The sequence below is a fragment of the Mesoplodon densirostris genome, chromosome X, assembly GCF_025265405.1.
Source record: "Mesoplodon densirostris isolate mMesDen1 chromosome X, mMesDen1 primary haplotype, whole genome shotgun sequence".
NCBI lineage: Eukaryota > Metazoa > Chordata > Mammalia > Artiodactyla > Ziphiidae > Mesoplodon > Mesoplodon densirostris.
In genome coordinates this window covers 3,044,015-3,061,715 of record NC_082681.1, presented here as the reverse complement: position 1 = coordinate 3,061,715, position 17,701 = coordinate 3,044,015, and the positions used below count along the sequence as shown (strand labels likewise).

At 58.6% G+C, this 17,701-nt stretch overlaps 1 protein-coding gene across 3 annotated transcripts; it reads right to left on the bottom strand.

The window, feature by feature from the left end:
- Positions 1–936: 936 nt before the first annotated feature.
- IRAK1 (interleukin 1 receptor associated kinase 1) lies at positions 937–9,592 on the bottom strand. 3 transcript variants are annotated; one of them, XM_060088005.1, is made up of 14 exons: positions 9,438–9,592; positions 9,177–9,344; positions 8,907–9,038; positions 8,684–8,787; positions 8,344–8,532; positions 8,129–8,193; positions 7,809–7,923; positions 7,012–7,130; positions 6,362–6,569; positions 5,964–6,029; positions 4,489–4,725; positions 3,552–3,942; positions 2,913–3,056; positions 937–2,475 (listed from the first exon to the last, which is right to left on the bottom strand). In XM_060088005.1, the coding sequence occupies exons 1-14, from the start codon at positions 9,571–9,573 to the stop codon at positions 2,414–2,416; spliced, it is 2,136 nt and encodes a 711-aa protein (XP_059943988.1). In that variant the 5' UTR covers positions 9,574–9,592; the 3' UTR covers positions 937–2,413. The 3 variants fall into 3 exon arrangements, with proteins under 3 accessions (XP_059943988.1, XP_059943987.1, XP_059943986.1); XM_060088004.1 differs by having other exon boundaries at positions 9,177–9,592; XM_060088003.1 differs by having other exon boundaries at positions 8,129–8,532.
- Between the last annotated feature and the right edge of the window lie 8,109 nt (positions 9,593–17,701).

Below are 17,701 nucleotides of genomic sequence, written 5' to 3'. Positions count from 1 at the left end.
GAAAACTGACCCATGAAGAAACAAAATCTGAAGGGCCTCATATCTAATTAAAGAAATTGAACTTATAATGAAAAACTTTCCCACAAAGAAAACTCCAGGTGCAGATGACTTCACTGGTGAATCCATCAAACATTTAAAGAAGTAATACTGGGGACTTCCCTGGTGGCACAGTGGCTAAGACTCTGAACTCCCAATGCAGGGGGCCCAGATTCGATCTCTGGTCAGGGAACTAGATCCCACATGCACGCCACAACTAAGGAGCCTGCCTGCTGCAACTAAGACTTGGTGCAACCAAATAAATAAATATTGAAAAAAAAAAGAAGTAACACGAAGGATACACAAGCCCTTTAAGAACACAGGAGGGGAAGGAGACACTTTCCAACTAATTTTATGAGGCCCTGACACCAAAACCAGATAAAGATATTAGCAGACAACTACAGATCAATACCCCTCATGAACACAGATGCAAAAATTCTCAAGAGATATTAGCAAATGGAATTCAGCAATATATAAAAGGATAACACATCATGACAAAGTGCTGTTTTTATCTAACGAATACAAAGTTGGTTTAATATTGGAAAATCAATTTCTGGGGTTTACCATGTTGACAAAGTACATCTATGACAATCCTATAGGTAGCATCATACTTAATGGTGAAAAGCCAACACTCTGCCCCCTAACATTGAGAACAAGGCAAGGATGTCCACTTTCACCGCTTCTATTCAACATTTAACCAGAGGCCCTAGCAAGTGTAACAAGGCAAGAAAAAGAAATGAGGGAATTCCCTGGCAGTCCAGTGGTTAGGACTCCGTGCTTTCACTGCCCTGGGCCCAGGTTCAATCCCTGGTCAGGGAACCACGATCCCGCAAGCTGCGAGGTGCAGCCAAATTAATTAATTAATTAGAAAAGAAAAAGAACTGAAAGGCATACAGAACGGAAAGGAAGAGGTGAGACTGTCTTTATTTGTAGATGAGATGATTGTGTGCATAAACTATCCCAAGGTATTCACAAAAAACTACTAGAGCTAAGGTGTGAATTAAACCCAAGGCCACAGAATGCAAAGCCAATATACAAAACTCAGTTGTGTTTCTATACACTGTTAATGATCAACTAGAAAAGGAAATAAAAATACCATTTACAATAGCGTCAAAATCCATAAAATAGGGAAAATTTAACAACCTGTGAAAGTACTGCTGGGTAGTAGTGTTGTGGATCTGCCACCAGCATGGTGGCTTAACGGGAGTGGAAACAGGAACCTCCAGAGGATCTGGGGGTGGGAGGCTAGCGTCTGGGTCTGGATAGTCAAGAACACCGAGATGAAAAGCACTGGAAAAGCTCAAGGCTTTCAGCACCACAAAGCCTACAAGTACAGCCAGAGGTCAAAGTGTAAGTTTTTATTACTCCAGGACAACTTGGACTTCACCAATGCCTAGCTTCGTGGGGCATGTAGTGTGACTCATGACTGCAGACACAAAATCATTCGAAGCCTGTGCTACAGCCCTGGGCTACTTTCAAAGACATTCAGTTACACGAATGCTGACTTGCTTCTAAAAATGTGAGTCCCGTTTTCATTTTCCTTCCTCTCTGTCTTGCTCCCAACTTCCTGCTGTCTTGGGGCTTCTCACTGTCTGGGTAACACAAGGCTTGGGCCTAGCCAAACCTGGGGTAGTGGCCCCTCTGTCACAAGCAGTGCCCGGGCCTGAGGCTGAGCCTGAGCCTGTGGCCTCTGGAGCCCGACCGGGCTCGGTGGCCTGTTAGGCTGGCTCCCGGCTCCCGGGGGAAGCCTGCGGACGCTGGCCTGATGGGAGGCGCTGCTGCACTCTCTGGGGCCTCTCAGAACTCCTGCTTCTAGTTAGTGCACTGAACCACGGGACAGCCACACCTCACTTTCCCCTTCCCAATTACAAGCAGCTGGGAGGACCCCTGGCCTCGTTGGCTCCTGTCATCAGAGTGGCTGCTTTTCCCCAGGGCTTCAGCAAGGTCTGAAAAGAAGGGCTAAGGGCTGCTGCTGTAGGCCTGGGCTGCAGAAGCCCCGCCCAACTCTCAGGGGAGCTGGCGCCCCGCTAGTCCCACTGGACCACTCACCTCTCCTCCTTGGCCTGTGTAGCCAGCAGCCTTCAGACCTGCCCTCCTCCCCGCCACCGGCCCCTCCAACGACATCGGCTTTCCTCTCCCGCGAATGCTGGCCTGAAGGCAGGCTGTTGAGATGTCCTGCCCTACTGACAGCCAGCAGCAGCCGGCCAGGGGGGCCCTGAGCCCTGCCTGTGCCCACGCTCCAAGAGCAGCAGGGCCACCACCTGCCCTCCTCCGTGAGGATGGAGCCCCCAAGGCTGCCGAGGGTTCGCGAGCTGTGAGAACTTCCAACCATGAGAACTTTGACTTCTGGGTTTAGGGATCTGGCCAGGCGGACAGTTCAGCTCTGAAACTCTTCACTCTCTTCGGGCCCCTGCCTGTTCTGGTGCTCCAGGCCCAAGTCTGCAGAGGGGGGAAGAAATGCCAGTCAGTTAGCAAACAGGGGGAGGCGCTCGAGGGCTGGCCTGCGCTTCCCCCTTGCTCCCGGGGTGCTCTCTGGAATTAGAGATGCCTGTTCCTAAGCAGCACTTCTTCGAGCAGCACCTGGAATGGAACGTGGCTGCGGGGGCTGCCTGTATTCTGGGAGCACGGGGGCTGCTGGCACCCCCAGGCTCAGGGAAGGTGCGTGTCGTCAGGAGGAGGGAGAGTGAGCTGGGACAGGGCTGTACCCAGAATACACGATGTCCCAAAGGAGGCGTGGGGGCCGGCAGGGCTCCTGGCCACCGTTCAACGGGGTGACGGGCTGGGGGAGCAGGGGCCCCATCTGGGCCCCATCAGAACGAAGGCTCCAAGTGGCCCAGAGGCCAGCCGCCCGGCCGCAGAACATGGTCCTGGGGTACCTGGGAGGGAGCTAGATGACAGCAGCTGCAGGCTGTCTAGGACCCCATCCTCGTACAAGGCCAGCTTCTGCAGCATCTTCTGTCGCGCCGGGTTGATGACAATCTGGGGGGGCAGTGACGACGTGGAGCCGCCCAGGAGCGGTTCTGGGGTGGAGAGAGGGCCCCCTGAGCCACAGGGGCTGACGGCCCTGGAACTCCCTGCTGACACTTCTGGCCCCATGAGCCTTCCCTGTCCCCAGACCAGCTCCCTGCCCTTCGGAAGGACAGAGGTCCTCAGCGCTCTGAGAGCGGGGCCTGGAAGGGGCCGTGCTAGGGCCCTGGCTAGCTGCCGGGCCTGGAGCCCGGTCCTGGACTGGGCCTTCCTTGCCCCCGGCTTTCGGGGAGCAAGGTCCCGGCCTCTCCTCAGCCAGCTGGGGCCGCAGTCTGGGGAGATGAGACGGCACAGGACTGTCTTCTGTGGGCCTTTCCAAGGTCGGGTGGGGGGCCTCCCCAAGACAGTGGCCTGGAACTTGCTAAGGACACAGGGAGCTTAACGGTAGGCCCCAGTTCTCTCCTCCCAGAAGGCTGGGGGTGGGGAACAGGGGGACTGCCACCAAAGGAGGCCGCTGGTCCCTCCTCTGGGCATGTGTCCCCAGGTACCTTCCACAGCTGTGGGCTGGAGCCCCGGGCCGCTCCCCCAGCTCGACTCTCGGGTGGCATCCACTTGAGTACAGCCAGCCTGCCCGAGGGGTGCTGGGCCCAGGGGGCAGCTCGGGGTCAGGTGCCAGGAACGCAGGGCGGTGGACAGGCCGGACACGCTCTCGTCACTCTCCACGGGCTGGTTGGCGCCTTTCTGCAGCTGCTCTGCAGCCTGGGCCAGGGCTCCCGAGGGCGCCGCCAGGGGCTGCCATGGGCTGGCACCGCTCAGGGTACTGCCAGTGGTAGACACGTAGGAGTTCTCCTGAGGGGAAGGGGGGCTGCGGCTGGCGGCCTCTGGCTCCAGAGACGGCCCTGCCACTGCCGCCTGCAGCTTCTCCAGCTTCTGGTACACCTGCGAGGAGGGAGAGGGGCTCTCAGAGTGAGTGGCCCAGGCTTGGCCACGCAGACCAGTCACGGTCCTCACAGAAGGTGGTCAAACTGCACAGCGGCTCCGGGTCAGGGATGAAGAAGAGTTGTAGCCACCAAAGCTAAGGATTTAGAATGGCTTCTCTCTGTCTTCTAGGAAGCGAACCAACCTCGCTGCCCTGATGCCCTCAAATGGGGCTTCTTCCTCTTCTCAGAGAGAAAGAGGTGGGTGATAGGGAGGGGACTCAAAAAGGTGGATGCAGTGGCACAGCACACCCAGAAGGGGGCGCAGTAAAAGCCTCTCGCCTCCCTCTGTGTACCAGGCAGGGTTCAGTGGAGCTCTGGCCACTCCTAGCAGAAGCACAGGCAGGCAAGGAACATTTGGAGACTTCTTCCAGAAAGAGGGCTGTGAGGTGCTGTGTTTGGCTCCCTACACGGCAGTGCCAGGAATGTGGCATTTCCAGCAGGCCACGGTTCCCCACGGGTGGCTGGCATCTCAGCTGCTTCCCTTCCCCCTGCCTCACAGGACTACCTGGGTCATGGGGGGTCTCCTCTTGGCCCGGCGGTGCAGGCAGCAGCAAGCCAGCTGGCCCAGGGACAGGCCTAGCTCTGGTGGGCACGGCCCGGGCCTGGGGTCCAAGTGCTTCTTGTAGATCTGGGTGGCGATCGGGGCGGCCCAGGTGTCTGCAGCCAGACCTGCTTGGAGTGTGGTCTGGGTGCTTTTCAGGGCCAAACCAGCCTCCTCGGCTTCCTCTTCAACCAGGTCTTTCTGCGGGACACATAACGTGAGTGTGGTCACCGGGGGCCATGCCTTCTGCTGCGAACCCCAGACCCTCATCGCTGGTGCCCAGTGCTGCCCCAGGCCCCAGGGATCCAGCTACACACACGGCACCTGGGGCCGCTTTCACAGAGCTGACTTCCTGGGAGGGGAGAGACGCCGACATGCCTCTTAAGCAATGGAAACTGCGGCAGGGAGGCCCACGGGGGTTTCAACTGGGGCCCAAGCAAGTCACACTTCAGCGGGGATCTAAAAGGATGAACTAGCCAGAGAGGGCGGAGCCGAGGGGGGTGGGAACAGGACCAGAGGCCACCTTGAGTTCTGAGAGGCGAAGGACTGGGAGGAAAGACTGGGGTTGGTGGGCAGGGGGGGTGGGGGGTGGGGTTGGCCTTTCAGGCAGAGGGAAAGGCTCTTACAAAGGCCCTGGGGCAGGCATCGGGGAGCCGGCCCGAGTCTGGAGGACAGAGAGAGGGCTGGGGGAGGGCAGGTAAAGGGGCTTCCACAGCCTCCTCACGGTCACGAAAGATCGCTTTGGCTGCGGCACAGAGAACCAGCGGGCAGGCCCCTGAGGAGTGTGGTGCGCTGCTCCGAGGCGGTGCTGACACCGCGCGGAGCGGCCCACGTGGAGGAGGTCTCCTGTTTGGCTGCCCGGCTCTGGCACAAACCCACCAAGACCCGGCAACGGACAGAAATAGCCCCAAGCTCGGAGCAGAAGGCCAGGAAACAGCAGCTTGTAAAGCGCGAAGCACATGCGCCGACCGAGCGGAGACCGAGCGGAGACGGGCCTGGCGAGGAGCTGGGCTCCTGGCTCCAGGTCAGGCCCCAGGCAGCTTGGACCTGCTCCACAGCACCCGGGAGGGCTTCTCAGCGGCGGCCCCATTCTCTGCCACAGCCTCTCCCGTCCCCACACGCCCACCCTGTTCTGTTTTCCACTGTGGCTGGCGCCCTCCTCGCCCGCCCCCAGCCCAGGCGGGGTCTGGAAAGGCCCACGGCATCCAAGAGGACAGACAGGTTTCTCCTCAGCAAGGTAAATGAAGCCGTCTGGGGCCCTGCCTATTTTCAAGCATGAGTCAGCAGCAGCAGAGGCTGGCTCCCGTGGGGCACTGCGTTCCAGACCATTCTGCCCTCCGGGTCTACACCTGTCTGTCGACCGACCAGAGCAGCACCTCCCGGCTTCCCTCTCTTCCTCCCCGCCCGCCTTTCTCCCTGCCCTGCCTCGGGAGGCTCACCAGATACTTGGTCTGGGCACCATGCATCCTCACAGCCCTCTGGCCGGCCAGGGTCTCCAGCACCACCTGGAGGGAGGACAGGCTGGAGGGCGAGGCAGGCAGGACCACTGGTGGGGGGGGTGCACGGTGGACAGGGAGGCTGAGCCCAAAGAGGGGCTGCTGGGCGTGGACCGGAGCTGACAGGGGCACATCCCTTAGACAGGCACACGTGGACCGACTCCCAGCAGGGACAGAGCCGCAGCCGTGGGACTAAAGCTCTGGCAGTTTGGAGGGCCCACTTGAAACAAAAGAATTGAAAACTACAAACGTGAAACGAGGTGCGGGACCGAGGAAGTGGCCCGCGCCGGGGAGGGCGGGGCCCTGGAGCTGAAGCTTCATCAGAGGGCCCAGTGGCTCACCACGCCGAAACTGAAGGTGTCAGTCTCCACGGCCAGCCTCCCCGTCTTGACGTACTCCTCGGGCAGGTACGCCAGGGTGCCACGCACAGTCTGAGTCCGGGCCACAGTGCTGCTCCGGCTGGGGTTGGCGCCTGCAAACCGGCTGAGACGGGCCAGGCCAAAGTCTCCCAGTTTGGGCATCAGTCTCTCATCCAGAAGGACGTTGGAACTTGGGGAGGGAAGAGAGTGGTGTGGGCCCGGCCTTGGCCCTGGCCCACTCCGTGACCCCCCCACCTGCCTGGTCCTGACAAAATCAGACTGCAGACAGTGGCTGGTGCGCCTGAGCGTTCCAGCCACCTGGGGCTCCGAGCACGTGGCCCCCAGAGCACCCTCACACAGTTCAGCCCCTGTTCATCAGTGGGGCCCGTCGTTGGCCTCTGCTTCCACACCTGTCCCACGCCGGGTACTCAGTGACCCAGAGTCCCCAGCCCTGACATCCCCGACCTGAGTCTCGAGTGGGAGAGGGTAGGCCTACTCTCATGGGGGGCGCTCAGGGCAAGGCTTCTTGGGCTCCCTGCTGGCGGAAGGTTTGGAAGCATCACCCCTTGCCCGTAGACTATGTTCCTGCCGCTCTGAGAGGCCCCGAGGGACTGGCTGTGCCCCCTCCTCACCTCTTGACATCTCCGTGGATGAGGCTGGGGCTGTCTTGATGTAAAAACTGAATTGCCCGGGCCGTGCCCAGAAGGATGTCCAGTCGCTGAGGCCAGGAGAGAGGGGGCCAGGCCTGGGTCTGGAAGGGCAGAAGGAGCAAAGGGGCGGAGGGGAGGCTGCGGGCCACTGTTCTTTGCCCCCCATCCTTCCATCCACCTGTCACCGAGGGGTCTGGACAAGCAGTTGACTCTCTGGGCCTCAGTTTCCCCTTCTGGAAAACGAGGAGCAAAGTCTCCAGGAGCTATTTCAGGAAAGGGTGGAGACTAAGCTCCTGCGGTGCTCCCTCTGCACAGCGCACGGGGCTGGGATCATGCCCTGGGGACCCCTCACAGGCTCTGGCAGTCCTGGCTCTGGGGTGATCAGGATGTTGTCGGAGGCTCTCTCCCCGCCTCCCCGCACACAGCACGCTTATCCTGAGCCCTTCAGCGTGAGGTTAGAGATGCCCCTGCCCTGTGTTCAGTTAGCCCTTGCGTCTTGTGGGTGCCTCCCTAGATGGGGCCCCGGTGCTGTCCATCGCCTCCTTCCCTCAGGGCAATGCTGACGCGACCCTTCCACTACCCTGCTTGCAAAGGGGAGAAGCCCGAGTCAAGCTACTCCGAGTCCAGAAACCCCTTTCAGAGGCACCACAAGCCAGGCTTCTGGGCATGCGGGAGCAGCAGGGAGGGGCCCCGCTCGCAGAGGCCGAGAGCCCAGGCCCCGTGTCCTGCTCTGCCCGGGTGCCAAGTGTGATGCAATGTGCCAGGCTAGGTAAGGCTACCTGGACGTGGAGGCGGTCTTCCAGGGAGCCGTTGGGCAGGAAGCCATAGACAAGGCAGTAGAAGCCACTCTGAGCACAGTAGCCAGCAAAGTCCACGATGTTTGGGTGACGAAACCTGCTTGAAAAAGTGGGGTCTGAGCACTTTGGCCCCCAGCATCCACCACGCCTTCCATCTGACCATCGTGGGGACAGTCCCTGCCGTTTCCTCAGCTAGCCTGAGCCTGGCAGGCTTTGGGAGACCAAGGGAGCCAGATCCCGTGACACACGGTCCCGGCGGGCCTCTCCCGCTGCCCGCACCAGGAGGGACACCACAGGCTCACCGTGACAGCTGCTCCACTTCGGTCCGAAAGCTCTGCTTCACCGTGGTCCACTCCAGGTCTGCCTCCTGTTTTGGGCCCAGAACAAGCAAGGGGCGGGGGCCTTGGACTGGGAAATCAGAGGGCTGAAGGAGCCGTGTGGGGTAGTGGGGGGAGGACCAGAAAAGTGAGGGTCGGCTAACAGCCTTCCAGAGCCTTTGCCTGGACGCTACACACACCTCCTTTAGCCTCTTCACAGCATATACCGTGTTCCTCATCACAGCCCGGTACACACACCCAAAGCCGCCCTCCCCGATCTTCAGCTCCTCTGAGAAGTCGTGGGTGCCCTGGCAAATCTCATGGAGGGGCCAGCAGAACGAAGAGGAGTGGGTCCCCTGCAGGACGGACACTGGGCTCTCTGGGCTCCGCTGTGGGAAGAGACCCCAGATCAGGCGAGGCCCCGCCTCCTCCCCTCTGCCTAGCCCACCCCTGCTGGGCTGGCTGGGGCTCCCCAGTGTATCAAAGGCTGCCTTCTCACCGCTTGTTTCAAACCTCTGGGTGGAGGCAGGACCCACCTACCTTGACACAGGAAGGGGCTGGCGATGGCAGTGGTGGCTGGAGGGCAGCAGGGCTTGGGACAGGGCCGAGCTCAGGGTCAGAATGAGTCTGGGAGCCTGGAAAAGCTTCATAAAGACACCAGTGAGAGGCAGGCAGAGACCAGTGGCCGGATCTACAGCCGTGGCCAGTGTCAAGGGGCTCCTTTCCTCAGGTTCATCAGGCCAACCCCCGGGAGACGCCTTACCTGGGGAGAGGAGGGTGGAGGCCGACGAGTGCAACTTCTGGGGACTGGGGGCCGCGGCCTCAGAAGGTGCAGAGATGCTGTCAGGCCTCGGGGTGGTGGCGCTGGGGGGCAGAAGGGGGGCGGGAGGGTGCCCTGGGAAGCAGAGGAAGGAAAGGGCTGTTAGGCCCAGGCGAGGCGGGGGAGGAGCTCCAGGGGAGGCCCTGGGCGGCCCCTCTCCCGAGGTCCTGGGGGTTCTGGGGGGTCCCGGGGGCTCCGGGGCCGCGCGCTCACATGCCGTGATGATGTCCCGCGCGCGGAGCAGCTGCAGGTGCGTGAGGATGCGCACGAGGTCGGCCACGCGGGCGTTGCGGTTGATCCAGGGCCACAGGACGCTGGCCGTGCGCTGCCCGGAGCGCTCGCATAGCCGCAGCTCGGTCTGGTCGCGTACGATCAGGGCGGCTGCGGGGCGTGGGTGCGTCAGGCCGGGGCGTCCGGCCCCCGCGCGCCCCCCGCCCCGCCCCGCCCCGCCCCCGCCGGACCGCCACCACTCACCGAACTGGCACCAGTCGGCGGGCTCCAGGGCGTCCATCACTTTGTAGAAGCGGCACATGACCCAGGGCGGCACCTCGTACAGGAAGTGCTGAGCGCCGGGGACCGCGGGGTCTCCCGGGCCCGGCCCCCCGGCCATGGCCGCCGCCGCCGCCGCCGCCGCCGCCGCCGGGCCGGGGCCTCTCGGGGCCACGGCGGGCGCGAGCCTCGGCCGGCCGAGTCCGCGAACACTGACTCACTTCCCCTTTAAGCCGGCCTCGTGCGTCGCCCGGCGGGGCGGAAGGGGCGGTGCCCGGGCCCTCCGCCAGGTCGCCCGCCGCCGCCGCCGCCGTCACGAGCCCCGGCCACACGGGGGCGCCGCGCGCAGTCACTCCCAGCGGAGGCAGCGCCCCTGGGCCCGGCGAGGAGAGCGGGGCGGGCTGCCGGGAGGAGGAGCCGTCTGAGCAGGGCCCCGAGGGCTGGAGGAGAGCGGTTCTTGGCCCGGGGGACGACGGGCACGGCGAAGGCGTTCCAGAAAGGCTAGAAGCGGGCCTTGTGAGAGACGCTGGGAGGTCCTCTTCAGAAGTTTCGGTTTCATGCGGGAGGCTGTGGAGAGTGGTCAAGAGATCCAGATGGGACAGGGTCAGATGGTGTCACACAAAGGCTCCCCGGCTGACTCCCCTCAGCTGGCCGTGAGGCTGGGTGCAGGAAGAATGGTCTGGAAGCTCAGAGCATCTCCACCCACCTCCTGGGCCCTGGATCCCATCTTTTCCGCTCTTTCAGGAACCTGCTCCAGCGATTGTTAGGTCTTTGCAGTATCTGCCATCTTTCCTTCTTCGCTGGCTCCTTCCCACTAGCACATAAAACGTGTTTACATGTCTTAGAAACAGGCCTTCAGCTCTGGCTGTGCCTCCTCTCTCTTGTCATACGTGAGGATGGCAGGCTCCGGCTGCTCCCACTCTCTCTTCTGAAGCAGTCACCAGGCACCAAGCTCCGTCCCCGGCCTGACGTCTCCCCACCTTCGTCCCACCAGGCTCTGCAGCCGCTGACTTCTCTGGACTCTCTGTTCCCTACCCTGCTGCAGCAGCCACCATTTTCCTGTCACCCCCCTGAACTTCTCTGGAGTCCGTCTCTTCCCCACAGGCCCACTGCCCTCTACTACCTCCTACCTAGCTGAACCTAGATCAACTGGCTTCCCAGAGGCTTCCCTGCCTCATCCCTGCCTGAGGGGTCTTCCTTAGGGACAAATCACTCCACACCGACTTCCTGCTTAAGACCGTCCCTCGGTTCCCAAAGCCCGCCGATGGGATCCCGGCTTTTCCGCACGGCCTCCACCGTTGTCACAATGGGGCCCCTTCCTGCCCACCTCTGTCTGGCTCTTTGCACACATCAGCAGTCTTAAGCCATCCAGAACTCCTTGGGGTTCCAAGAATGCGCCAGGGCTCCCGCACCCACGAGTTTGCACCTATAGCTCCGAGTTTGCACCTATAGCTCCGTGGCCCTCACGCGAAGGTGGAGCTCAAGCAGCTCCTCAGGTAGAAGCTGGGTTGAGAGCCCCCGGGCTCCTCGGGCGGAGCTGCCCGCAGCCCCTGCTATGCCTGGCATCCCTGGTGCGTCCTTCTTCAGCCTCGGCACTCATCTGCCTCCCCCACCAGATGGGGGAAGACCCCCCAAAGCAGTAAGGTGGCTTCCTCTTTTGTTTCTCCAGTTGGATGCATGCTTGAAAGGCAGCAGGTCTTCCCTGGCCACCCCCTTGCCCTCTGGATCCTGACCCCAGAGGGCTACTACCCCACTCGCCGCCCCCAGGCTGTCCGTCCACAGACTTATTTAGGGCTCTTTCCAGAAAACAGGTCTGCCCAAGATGGGCCTCCGTTGCAGCCTTTTCCTAGAAGCTGCAGCCAACGCCGGCCACTCCCAAAGAGGAGGCCAGCCACACCCTGAGCCCCAGTGGCTTCCCACGGGGACAGCCCTTACCGAGAGTACCAAGCCGAGGATGGGAAATTATTGGGCACGCACACACTGAGGGAACAGGGACTTACCTGGTCCTACTTGCTCACTGCTGGACTGCAGCTCCTGGGACAGCCCTGGCACCCGAGGGATGCTCAGTACGCACACAGGGCGAATTTCAAACCTTCGTTTTAATGTTCCAGGCCAGGACTGTCTAGTGCTCCTCCTAGTAGGTGTGTCCACATGTGCCTGTGATTCTGGACTCTGAGCACTTGTCGTCCACTCCAGGCCATCGACAGCCTGATGGAGGACGGCTGTGGGGATGCCGCCAGCTCCTGAGCGCCCACAGCCTCACGGGAAGCCAGGGAACACGGGCAGCTGGAGCCAGGTCAGCAGAGGCCATGGGAGGGTCTCAGGCGGGAGGCACCAGAGGAGTCGGAGCTGGGGGTGAGGGGGTGGGGGGTTTCCAAAAGCACCTTGGCACATCCAGGACGAGGGGATGGCCCTGCCCTGGCCCTCGGGGAGCCCCGGAGAGGGGCCGGTGCGGGGCGCAGGCTGCCCTTTCCTCCCGTGGCCGCCCCCGAAAGCGGCTGGCTTCTGCGTGTTCGGGGACAGCCAGAGTGGATCAGGAAATGCACCACCGTGCTGTCCTAGGAGCTGTCTGATAATGAAAGCCCAGACCTGGAGTCACTTTCACAGAGAGATTTATCGAGAATGCTAACAGCACAGGATACAGTACTTCCCAACAAAAGGTGCGAACGCGTCACTTAGAAAGGCATGCTGAGTATTCTTGGCTTTCACACGTATTAAAAAACTTACAAAAATAAAATAAAACTGCGTGCTGCCCATCTTTTCAAATAGTAAAAGAACCTTATGAAAAAATCACTTGATTTTACAACAAAAGACACAAACGGACATTTTTATGTAAATTTATAAGGCAAACTCTTTATATAATAAATAGGTTACAGGGATTCAGTGGGGGGGTGTTTTTGAAACGTATACAGGTACATTCAGACAGGTTTACTGAAATGGTACAAATTTCTTTAATAAATTGCCTTTTGTTTTTAAATATATCAGTGCTTTCAGTCATTTGGCTATACACAAAGAACCTTTTTTTGAACACTACAAAAAAGCAATCAATATTTTTTGTTTTTAAAACGACCTACTTATTTTTCTAAAGTAATTGTCCCAAAACACAAAAACTGAAGGTGAATGCGATAGAGGGCTTCTGGAGACATCTCCAGCCAAGTCTGTCCTGGGCGGCTCCCCACGCCCCACGCACACCTCTCCCGCCCTTGGTCAGGCTTCTGGGCTTCGGGGCTGGAGCCAGCTCCCTCTGCGCAGGGCGACCTGTGTCCCTGTGACTCAGGAGGGGGCAGCAACCCTGCCTGGTTCTTCCCACTCCTAAGCCCCATGCACAAATGGTCACTAGGGTCAGCACTGTCCTTGCCTTTCAGAGGAGGGGCCCCCCGGGCGCTAAGGGAGCACACGTCCGTCCCTGTTCCATCAGCCCTAAATAATGGGAGGTACACGGCTTCTTTGAGGAGGATCGGGTTTTGCCATGAAACAAGAAGGGGGTTTCTCATGTCCAAATTTTGCTGGGGATCGGATGACAGTAAAGGGAGTGCGCCCCCCTCCACCATCATCTTCTCGTCCGGGAAAGCAGGGCAATCGAGAGGTCACGTTGAGTGTCGTGCCCTGCGGGATGGGGTGGGATGTGATGATGGTGCCCTGAACAGTAATGCCCACCCTGAACAGTAATGCCCTGTCAACATACACCTGACCTGTGGCCATGGTGGAGGTCTCCAGGGAGATGGCCATCCTCTGGCTGAGCCCTGCCCCTCAGGCCCACCCCAGCCTTCTCCCACTGAGGCGAGGTTGGCTCTGCTCACACCCCTCCTGGCTCCCCTTGCAGGAACATCAACCTTGTCTGTCCTTAAAAAATAATAATGATGCTAATAATCTAGCGGCGGGGGGGGGGGGGGCGCAAAAGAACTCACTGAGTGGAACAAAACCTGGTTTTGCTCCGACTTCGCAAATGGCAGCACGTCAGCTATTCGGTCCGTTGGCTTTAGGCTTAACTTCTTTGGGTGGCTTCTGGCTGATCTGGGCAGGGGTTCTGTCTTTGGATCTCCCCTCCTGGGGAAAAAGGACAGACCCTCTCCTCTCGGTTACCATCCCCTCCCTCCTAATTCTTTTGTTTGTAAAGAAAAGGTGTCTAGAAGCATTTGTCTCTGGAACAATTACTTTAAACGTGGTTACAATACAGACTTCAGTTCAAACACAGAAGAGATTTACTTCGCAAAGTTCCTTTCACCCACCAAAAATTACACAAATATAAGCCTCAACACCACAGTTAAGAGGACCAGTAGAGAGAACCTCATGTTTGGAACACAAAAGGAGAAATAAAAACCAAACCAAACCCAAACAGAAAAACCCCAGAGAGACGAGGGGAGAGTGAAGGAGGAGGGGGAGGAGCGCAAACACAGCACACGTTACAGTGTCCGGGTACACGGAGCCCAGCGCGAGGAGAGGGCTCGGCACACATTGAGTAACAGTCCTGGTGATATTTGGTCATATATTCATCAACTACTGACTCTGGAGCGGCTGTTATTGATTGAAGCAGTGACAACTCAAACGGAAAAGGAGGCCTTGGTAGCAAGGGAAGGAGCAGGCTTCGAGTTCTGCAAGCCTTTTGCACTCCACCGTCCAGCTCCCCAGAAACACTGAACTGGGTGGGCCCTGCTGCGTCGGGCGGGCAGGGCGAGAGGTCACCGGGTGACGCTAACTCGGCGCCGATTTCAGATCTCGGGCAGAAAGCATGCGCGCAGATAACGCGGACACCCACCTGCGAGGCCAGACAGCAGCGGCGGCGGCCTCCTCTGCCCCCGGCCCCGGGCTGGGTGGGAGAGCAGGCAGGGACCCACCGCTAATACTGAACGAAGGCGGGGGCGAGCCCCCAGGCAGGGCCCGGAAGCTGCCCCTGCCCAGGTCCTCCGAGGGGCTCCAGGGGAGCCTGGCCACCCAAAGGGCCTACGAGTGTTTCTCTTTTGGATTCAGGCCTCAGAAGTAAGTAATGATGCGGGGAGGGAAGCTTTTGGCCCTGGTGATTATAATGCTCTCTGCTTTGGAAGAACAAGTTTCTGGATTTTTTTTTTGGTGTTTTTAATTACTTAAAAAAATGATCAAAAAGAACTGTTACGGCTAAACTCTCTAGCAGATATTGCTCATTAGGAATTACAAAAGCAAATGCAATTACTCATAGGTTGGGGGAGAAGAGGAAGGGACATTTCTGGAGTCTTCGCTACCTCCTGGAGGGGACCCACTGAACCTCACGTATGGTTCTGGGGTCCCTGGTGTTCTACCTGGTACGGCGCACACTTACAGAGACAAGACACGGCCTTCTGCCTCCCCTCCAGCCCCCAGACTCGGCAGAGTGGGGGCCCTGCCGGTGGGGAGGCCTGCTGAGCCCGCTCTCCACATACCATCACTCGGACCGGGTCGCTGGAAGGCGTGGGGGGACCAGGCCACCCCCATGGACTCCAGCTGCCCCACCCAGAGATCGAAAGGGACCAGGCAGTGCCATTCCAGGCTTTGCCAGAGCCAGGGAGCACCCTTGCACCCACCCACTGAAATGAGCCGTCCCGCAGTGGCACCCTGGAGCCTCTCTCACAAGCTCGGGAGAAACAGTGCAAAACCCGGTGCTGCCCGGAGCCTCCTTCACTCGGCACTGGGAAGCCCTTGAAAGAAGCGAGGAAAGACCACAGATCTGCTTGGACCGAAGTGACCAGCAGACGGATTTGTCGGTTTTTTTTTTTGTTTTTTGTTTTTGGTTTTTTTTTGTTTTTGTTTTTGTTTTTTGTTTTTGTTTTTTTTTGTTTTTTAAATTTTCCCTTGTCCTATGCTATGGTTATCAGAAATATTGTAATTAAGCAACAGGTATAATTTTAACAGGTCTTTTTTTGTGTGTGGAGCCACAAGCAAAATGAGTTTATAACTGTGCAATATACAGATATATATATATAAAAATTCAACTGCTTTGTGTGTCTAGTCGGTGCATTAAATAAAAGGGACAGAAGAACTTAAAGCAAAACTAAAAAGCAAAACAAAGGCCCAGGATAGAAGAGACCAAGCAGGTCTATGCGTATAGTCTATAAGATACTGGATATAATCAGGGTCACCAGGAAGAACAGCTTTGTCACTTGACACACACACACTGTGGGGAGAGGAACTACCAGTGGGCAGGAGCCAAAGCTTGTGGCCTTTTGATTTCATTTTCTCTCACTGCTGAGCAGGACCTGAGGAGAGGGAAGATAGAGGCGGAGCTAGCACAGCAAAGATAACTTGCAAGTTTCCCAAACGTTCTGAAACTCAAGGCTGGATTTCCCTCCGTGAGGGTCCTCGCCCCCGCCCTCCCTCTGCCCCGGGGGCTCTTGCGGGTGAGGGGCGAGGGGGCACACCCCTTCACCCAGGCCCCAAGAAGAGCTGAGCCGGGGGCTGTCCTTGGGGGCAGGCCGCACCGCAGGCAGAGGCTGGGGAGGAGACATCACCCTAGTTAGAACTTCTTTTTCCTGACAAATCAGCACTTGGGGTAGGCTCTGCGGAAATCAGAAAGGAGCACGGAACAGGTGGTGCCAGGTAGCGAGAAGGTCACGGGCCTTCGGATTCACTGGTGAGCACTCTCCTTCCTTCCCACACCCAGAGCTGGCCTCCTGCAGCTCTGCAACAGGCAGGCCTTCTCACAGGACCGGGTAGCAGCTGAGCCCTCAGGGACTGCTACCCACGGAGAGATGGGCTCTCCAGGGACACGAGGGCCCTAAGGCTCAGATCCAGCAGTTTCAGGCCGGACTCCCCTTCACCCGCAGCACTTGCCACACATTAGGCCAGGCTCCAAGTACTGTTAGATCAGCGTTTTTGCAAAAGCTTGCTCTTATTCATTCAGAAACATTGAAATGTAGTTTCCTGCTAAATGTTTTTTAGGTCTTCCTTCTGAATTGTCGACAAGGGGTTTCAGCATTCACTTTTTTCCCCTTTAACGTGGAACTTTAGACCCTGGGGGAGGCAGTATCCTAGAGAATTGTTAACGATTACACTATGTTTTCTGAAGATTGATAGAGTTTCTAAAAGAGAAAGAAGCAAAAACCGAGACTCAACAAACCCCTCGAGTGGACGGGTTCACGGATGAAGAGAAGTGAGATGGGGCCCTTGCAGAGAGCAGCTAAGAGCCAGAACACGACGTGGCGGGGCCATCGGGCAAGAGAGCAGGGGCTCTACTACAGGCCTGGTAACGTGGCCGTGCTCCCCCCCACCCCCCGGGGCCACTGGCCGGGACTCAGGGGACTGGCTACGCCAATGCACACAGGGCTCTAGAGAGAGCTTACTTCCCGAGGTCTGGATGGCCTGGGCCATCCGTGTGGGAAACTCGCATCAGGAAACAATTTGGGGCCATGACCCTGCTAGGGATGGCTGGACAAAGCTAGAGCTGCTATCTGTGACCTCCCCTGGCCCCGTCACCCCAGAGAGCCTGGCAGGAATGCTCCGGAAAGGGGGCACAGAGCTCAGCTGCCAGGCTCCACTTGGGTTCCAGGAGATCCAGGCGGCCACACCTGGTGGATTCACTTCACACCCTCTGTTCCCTCCTGGGCTTGAGCTGCTTATTAAGTTACTTAAAATCCAGAGGTCCCGTCAGCTAAAGAAACTCCTTGCCCACTAAATGAGGTTTGTTTCTGGCTAGTACCCTCCTTCACGATGGCCATGACAACGATGACAAGCTAGGCAGAGGGGCAAGCGACCACTTGGGGCTGTTCCAGGTCCCACCGCCACCGTTTGTGGCCTCTAGCCTGGAATGCCACTGCTAAACAAGACTGGTGCCGGCACCGGCATGGGGTCTCAGGAGTAGAAGCCAGGTGCTGGCTGTGGCCGTTCCGGCATCCCCAGGCCACCACCACGGCTTCCACTTTCCGGGGAGCTGAGGGGATGGGGTCCTTGGCTAGTTTGGCACTGACGGACTAGGGGCCGTGGCATTTCTGGGTGTCTCCTGTGCCTTTCGATATGGGAGTACAGCAGCAGCGGAAGGGAGCTGTACTGGAGCCTGGCTGTGGCCCAGTGTCCCCAGGTCACTGCAGTGTCAAGGCCAGCAATTACACTGGTTAGGACAAGCCCACCAATGGGCAGGGCTGGGCTGGGCCGGGCACGGTGGGAGGAGCTTGAGGACAGAGAATTCCATCAGGAGAGGAGGTAGTCACTAAGAACCAGAATAAGGGCCGGGGAGACCGAATGTGACTCTGACCTAGCCCACGGGTGTCTGAAAGCTGTCGGTCAATTCCTGCCTTCTTCACACA

Excerpts from the sequence above, each read along its gene's own strand:
- IRAK1 (XM_060088003.1), bottom strand. The coding sequence starts at position 9,573 with ATGGCCGGGGGGCCGGGCCCGGGAGACCCCGCGGTCCCCGGCGCTCAG. Across the intron at positions 7,924-8,128 it reads GAAGTGGAGCAGCTGTCACG|GTTTCGTCACCCAAACATCG; the intron begins GTGAGCCTGTGG and ends TTTTTCAAGCAG. Across the intron at positions 6,570-7,011 it reads ATCCACGGAGATGTCAAGAG|TTCCAACGTCCTTCTGGATG; the intron begins GTGAGGAGGGGG and ends TCCCTCCCCAAG.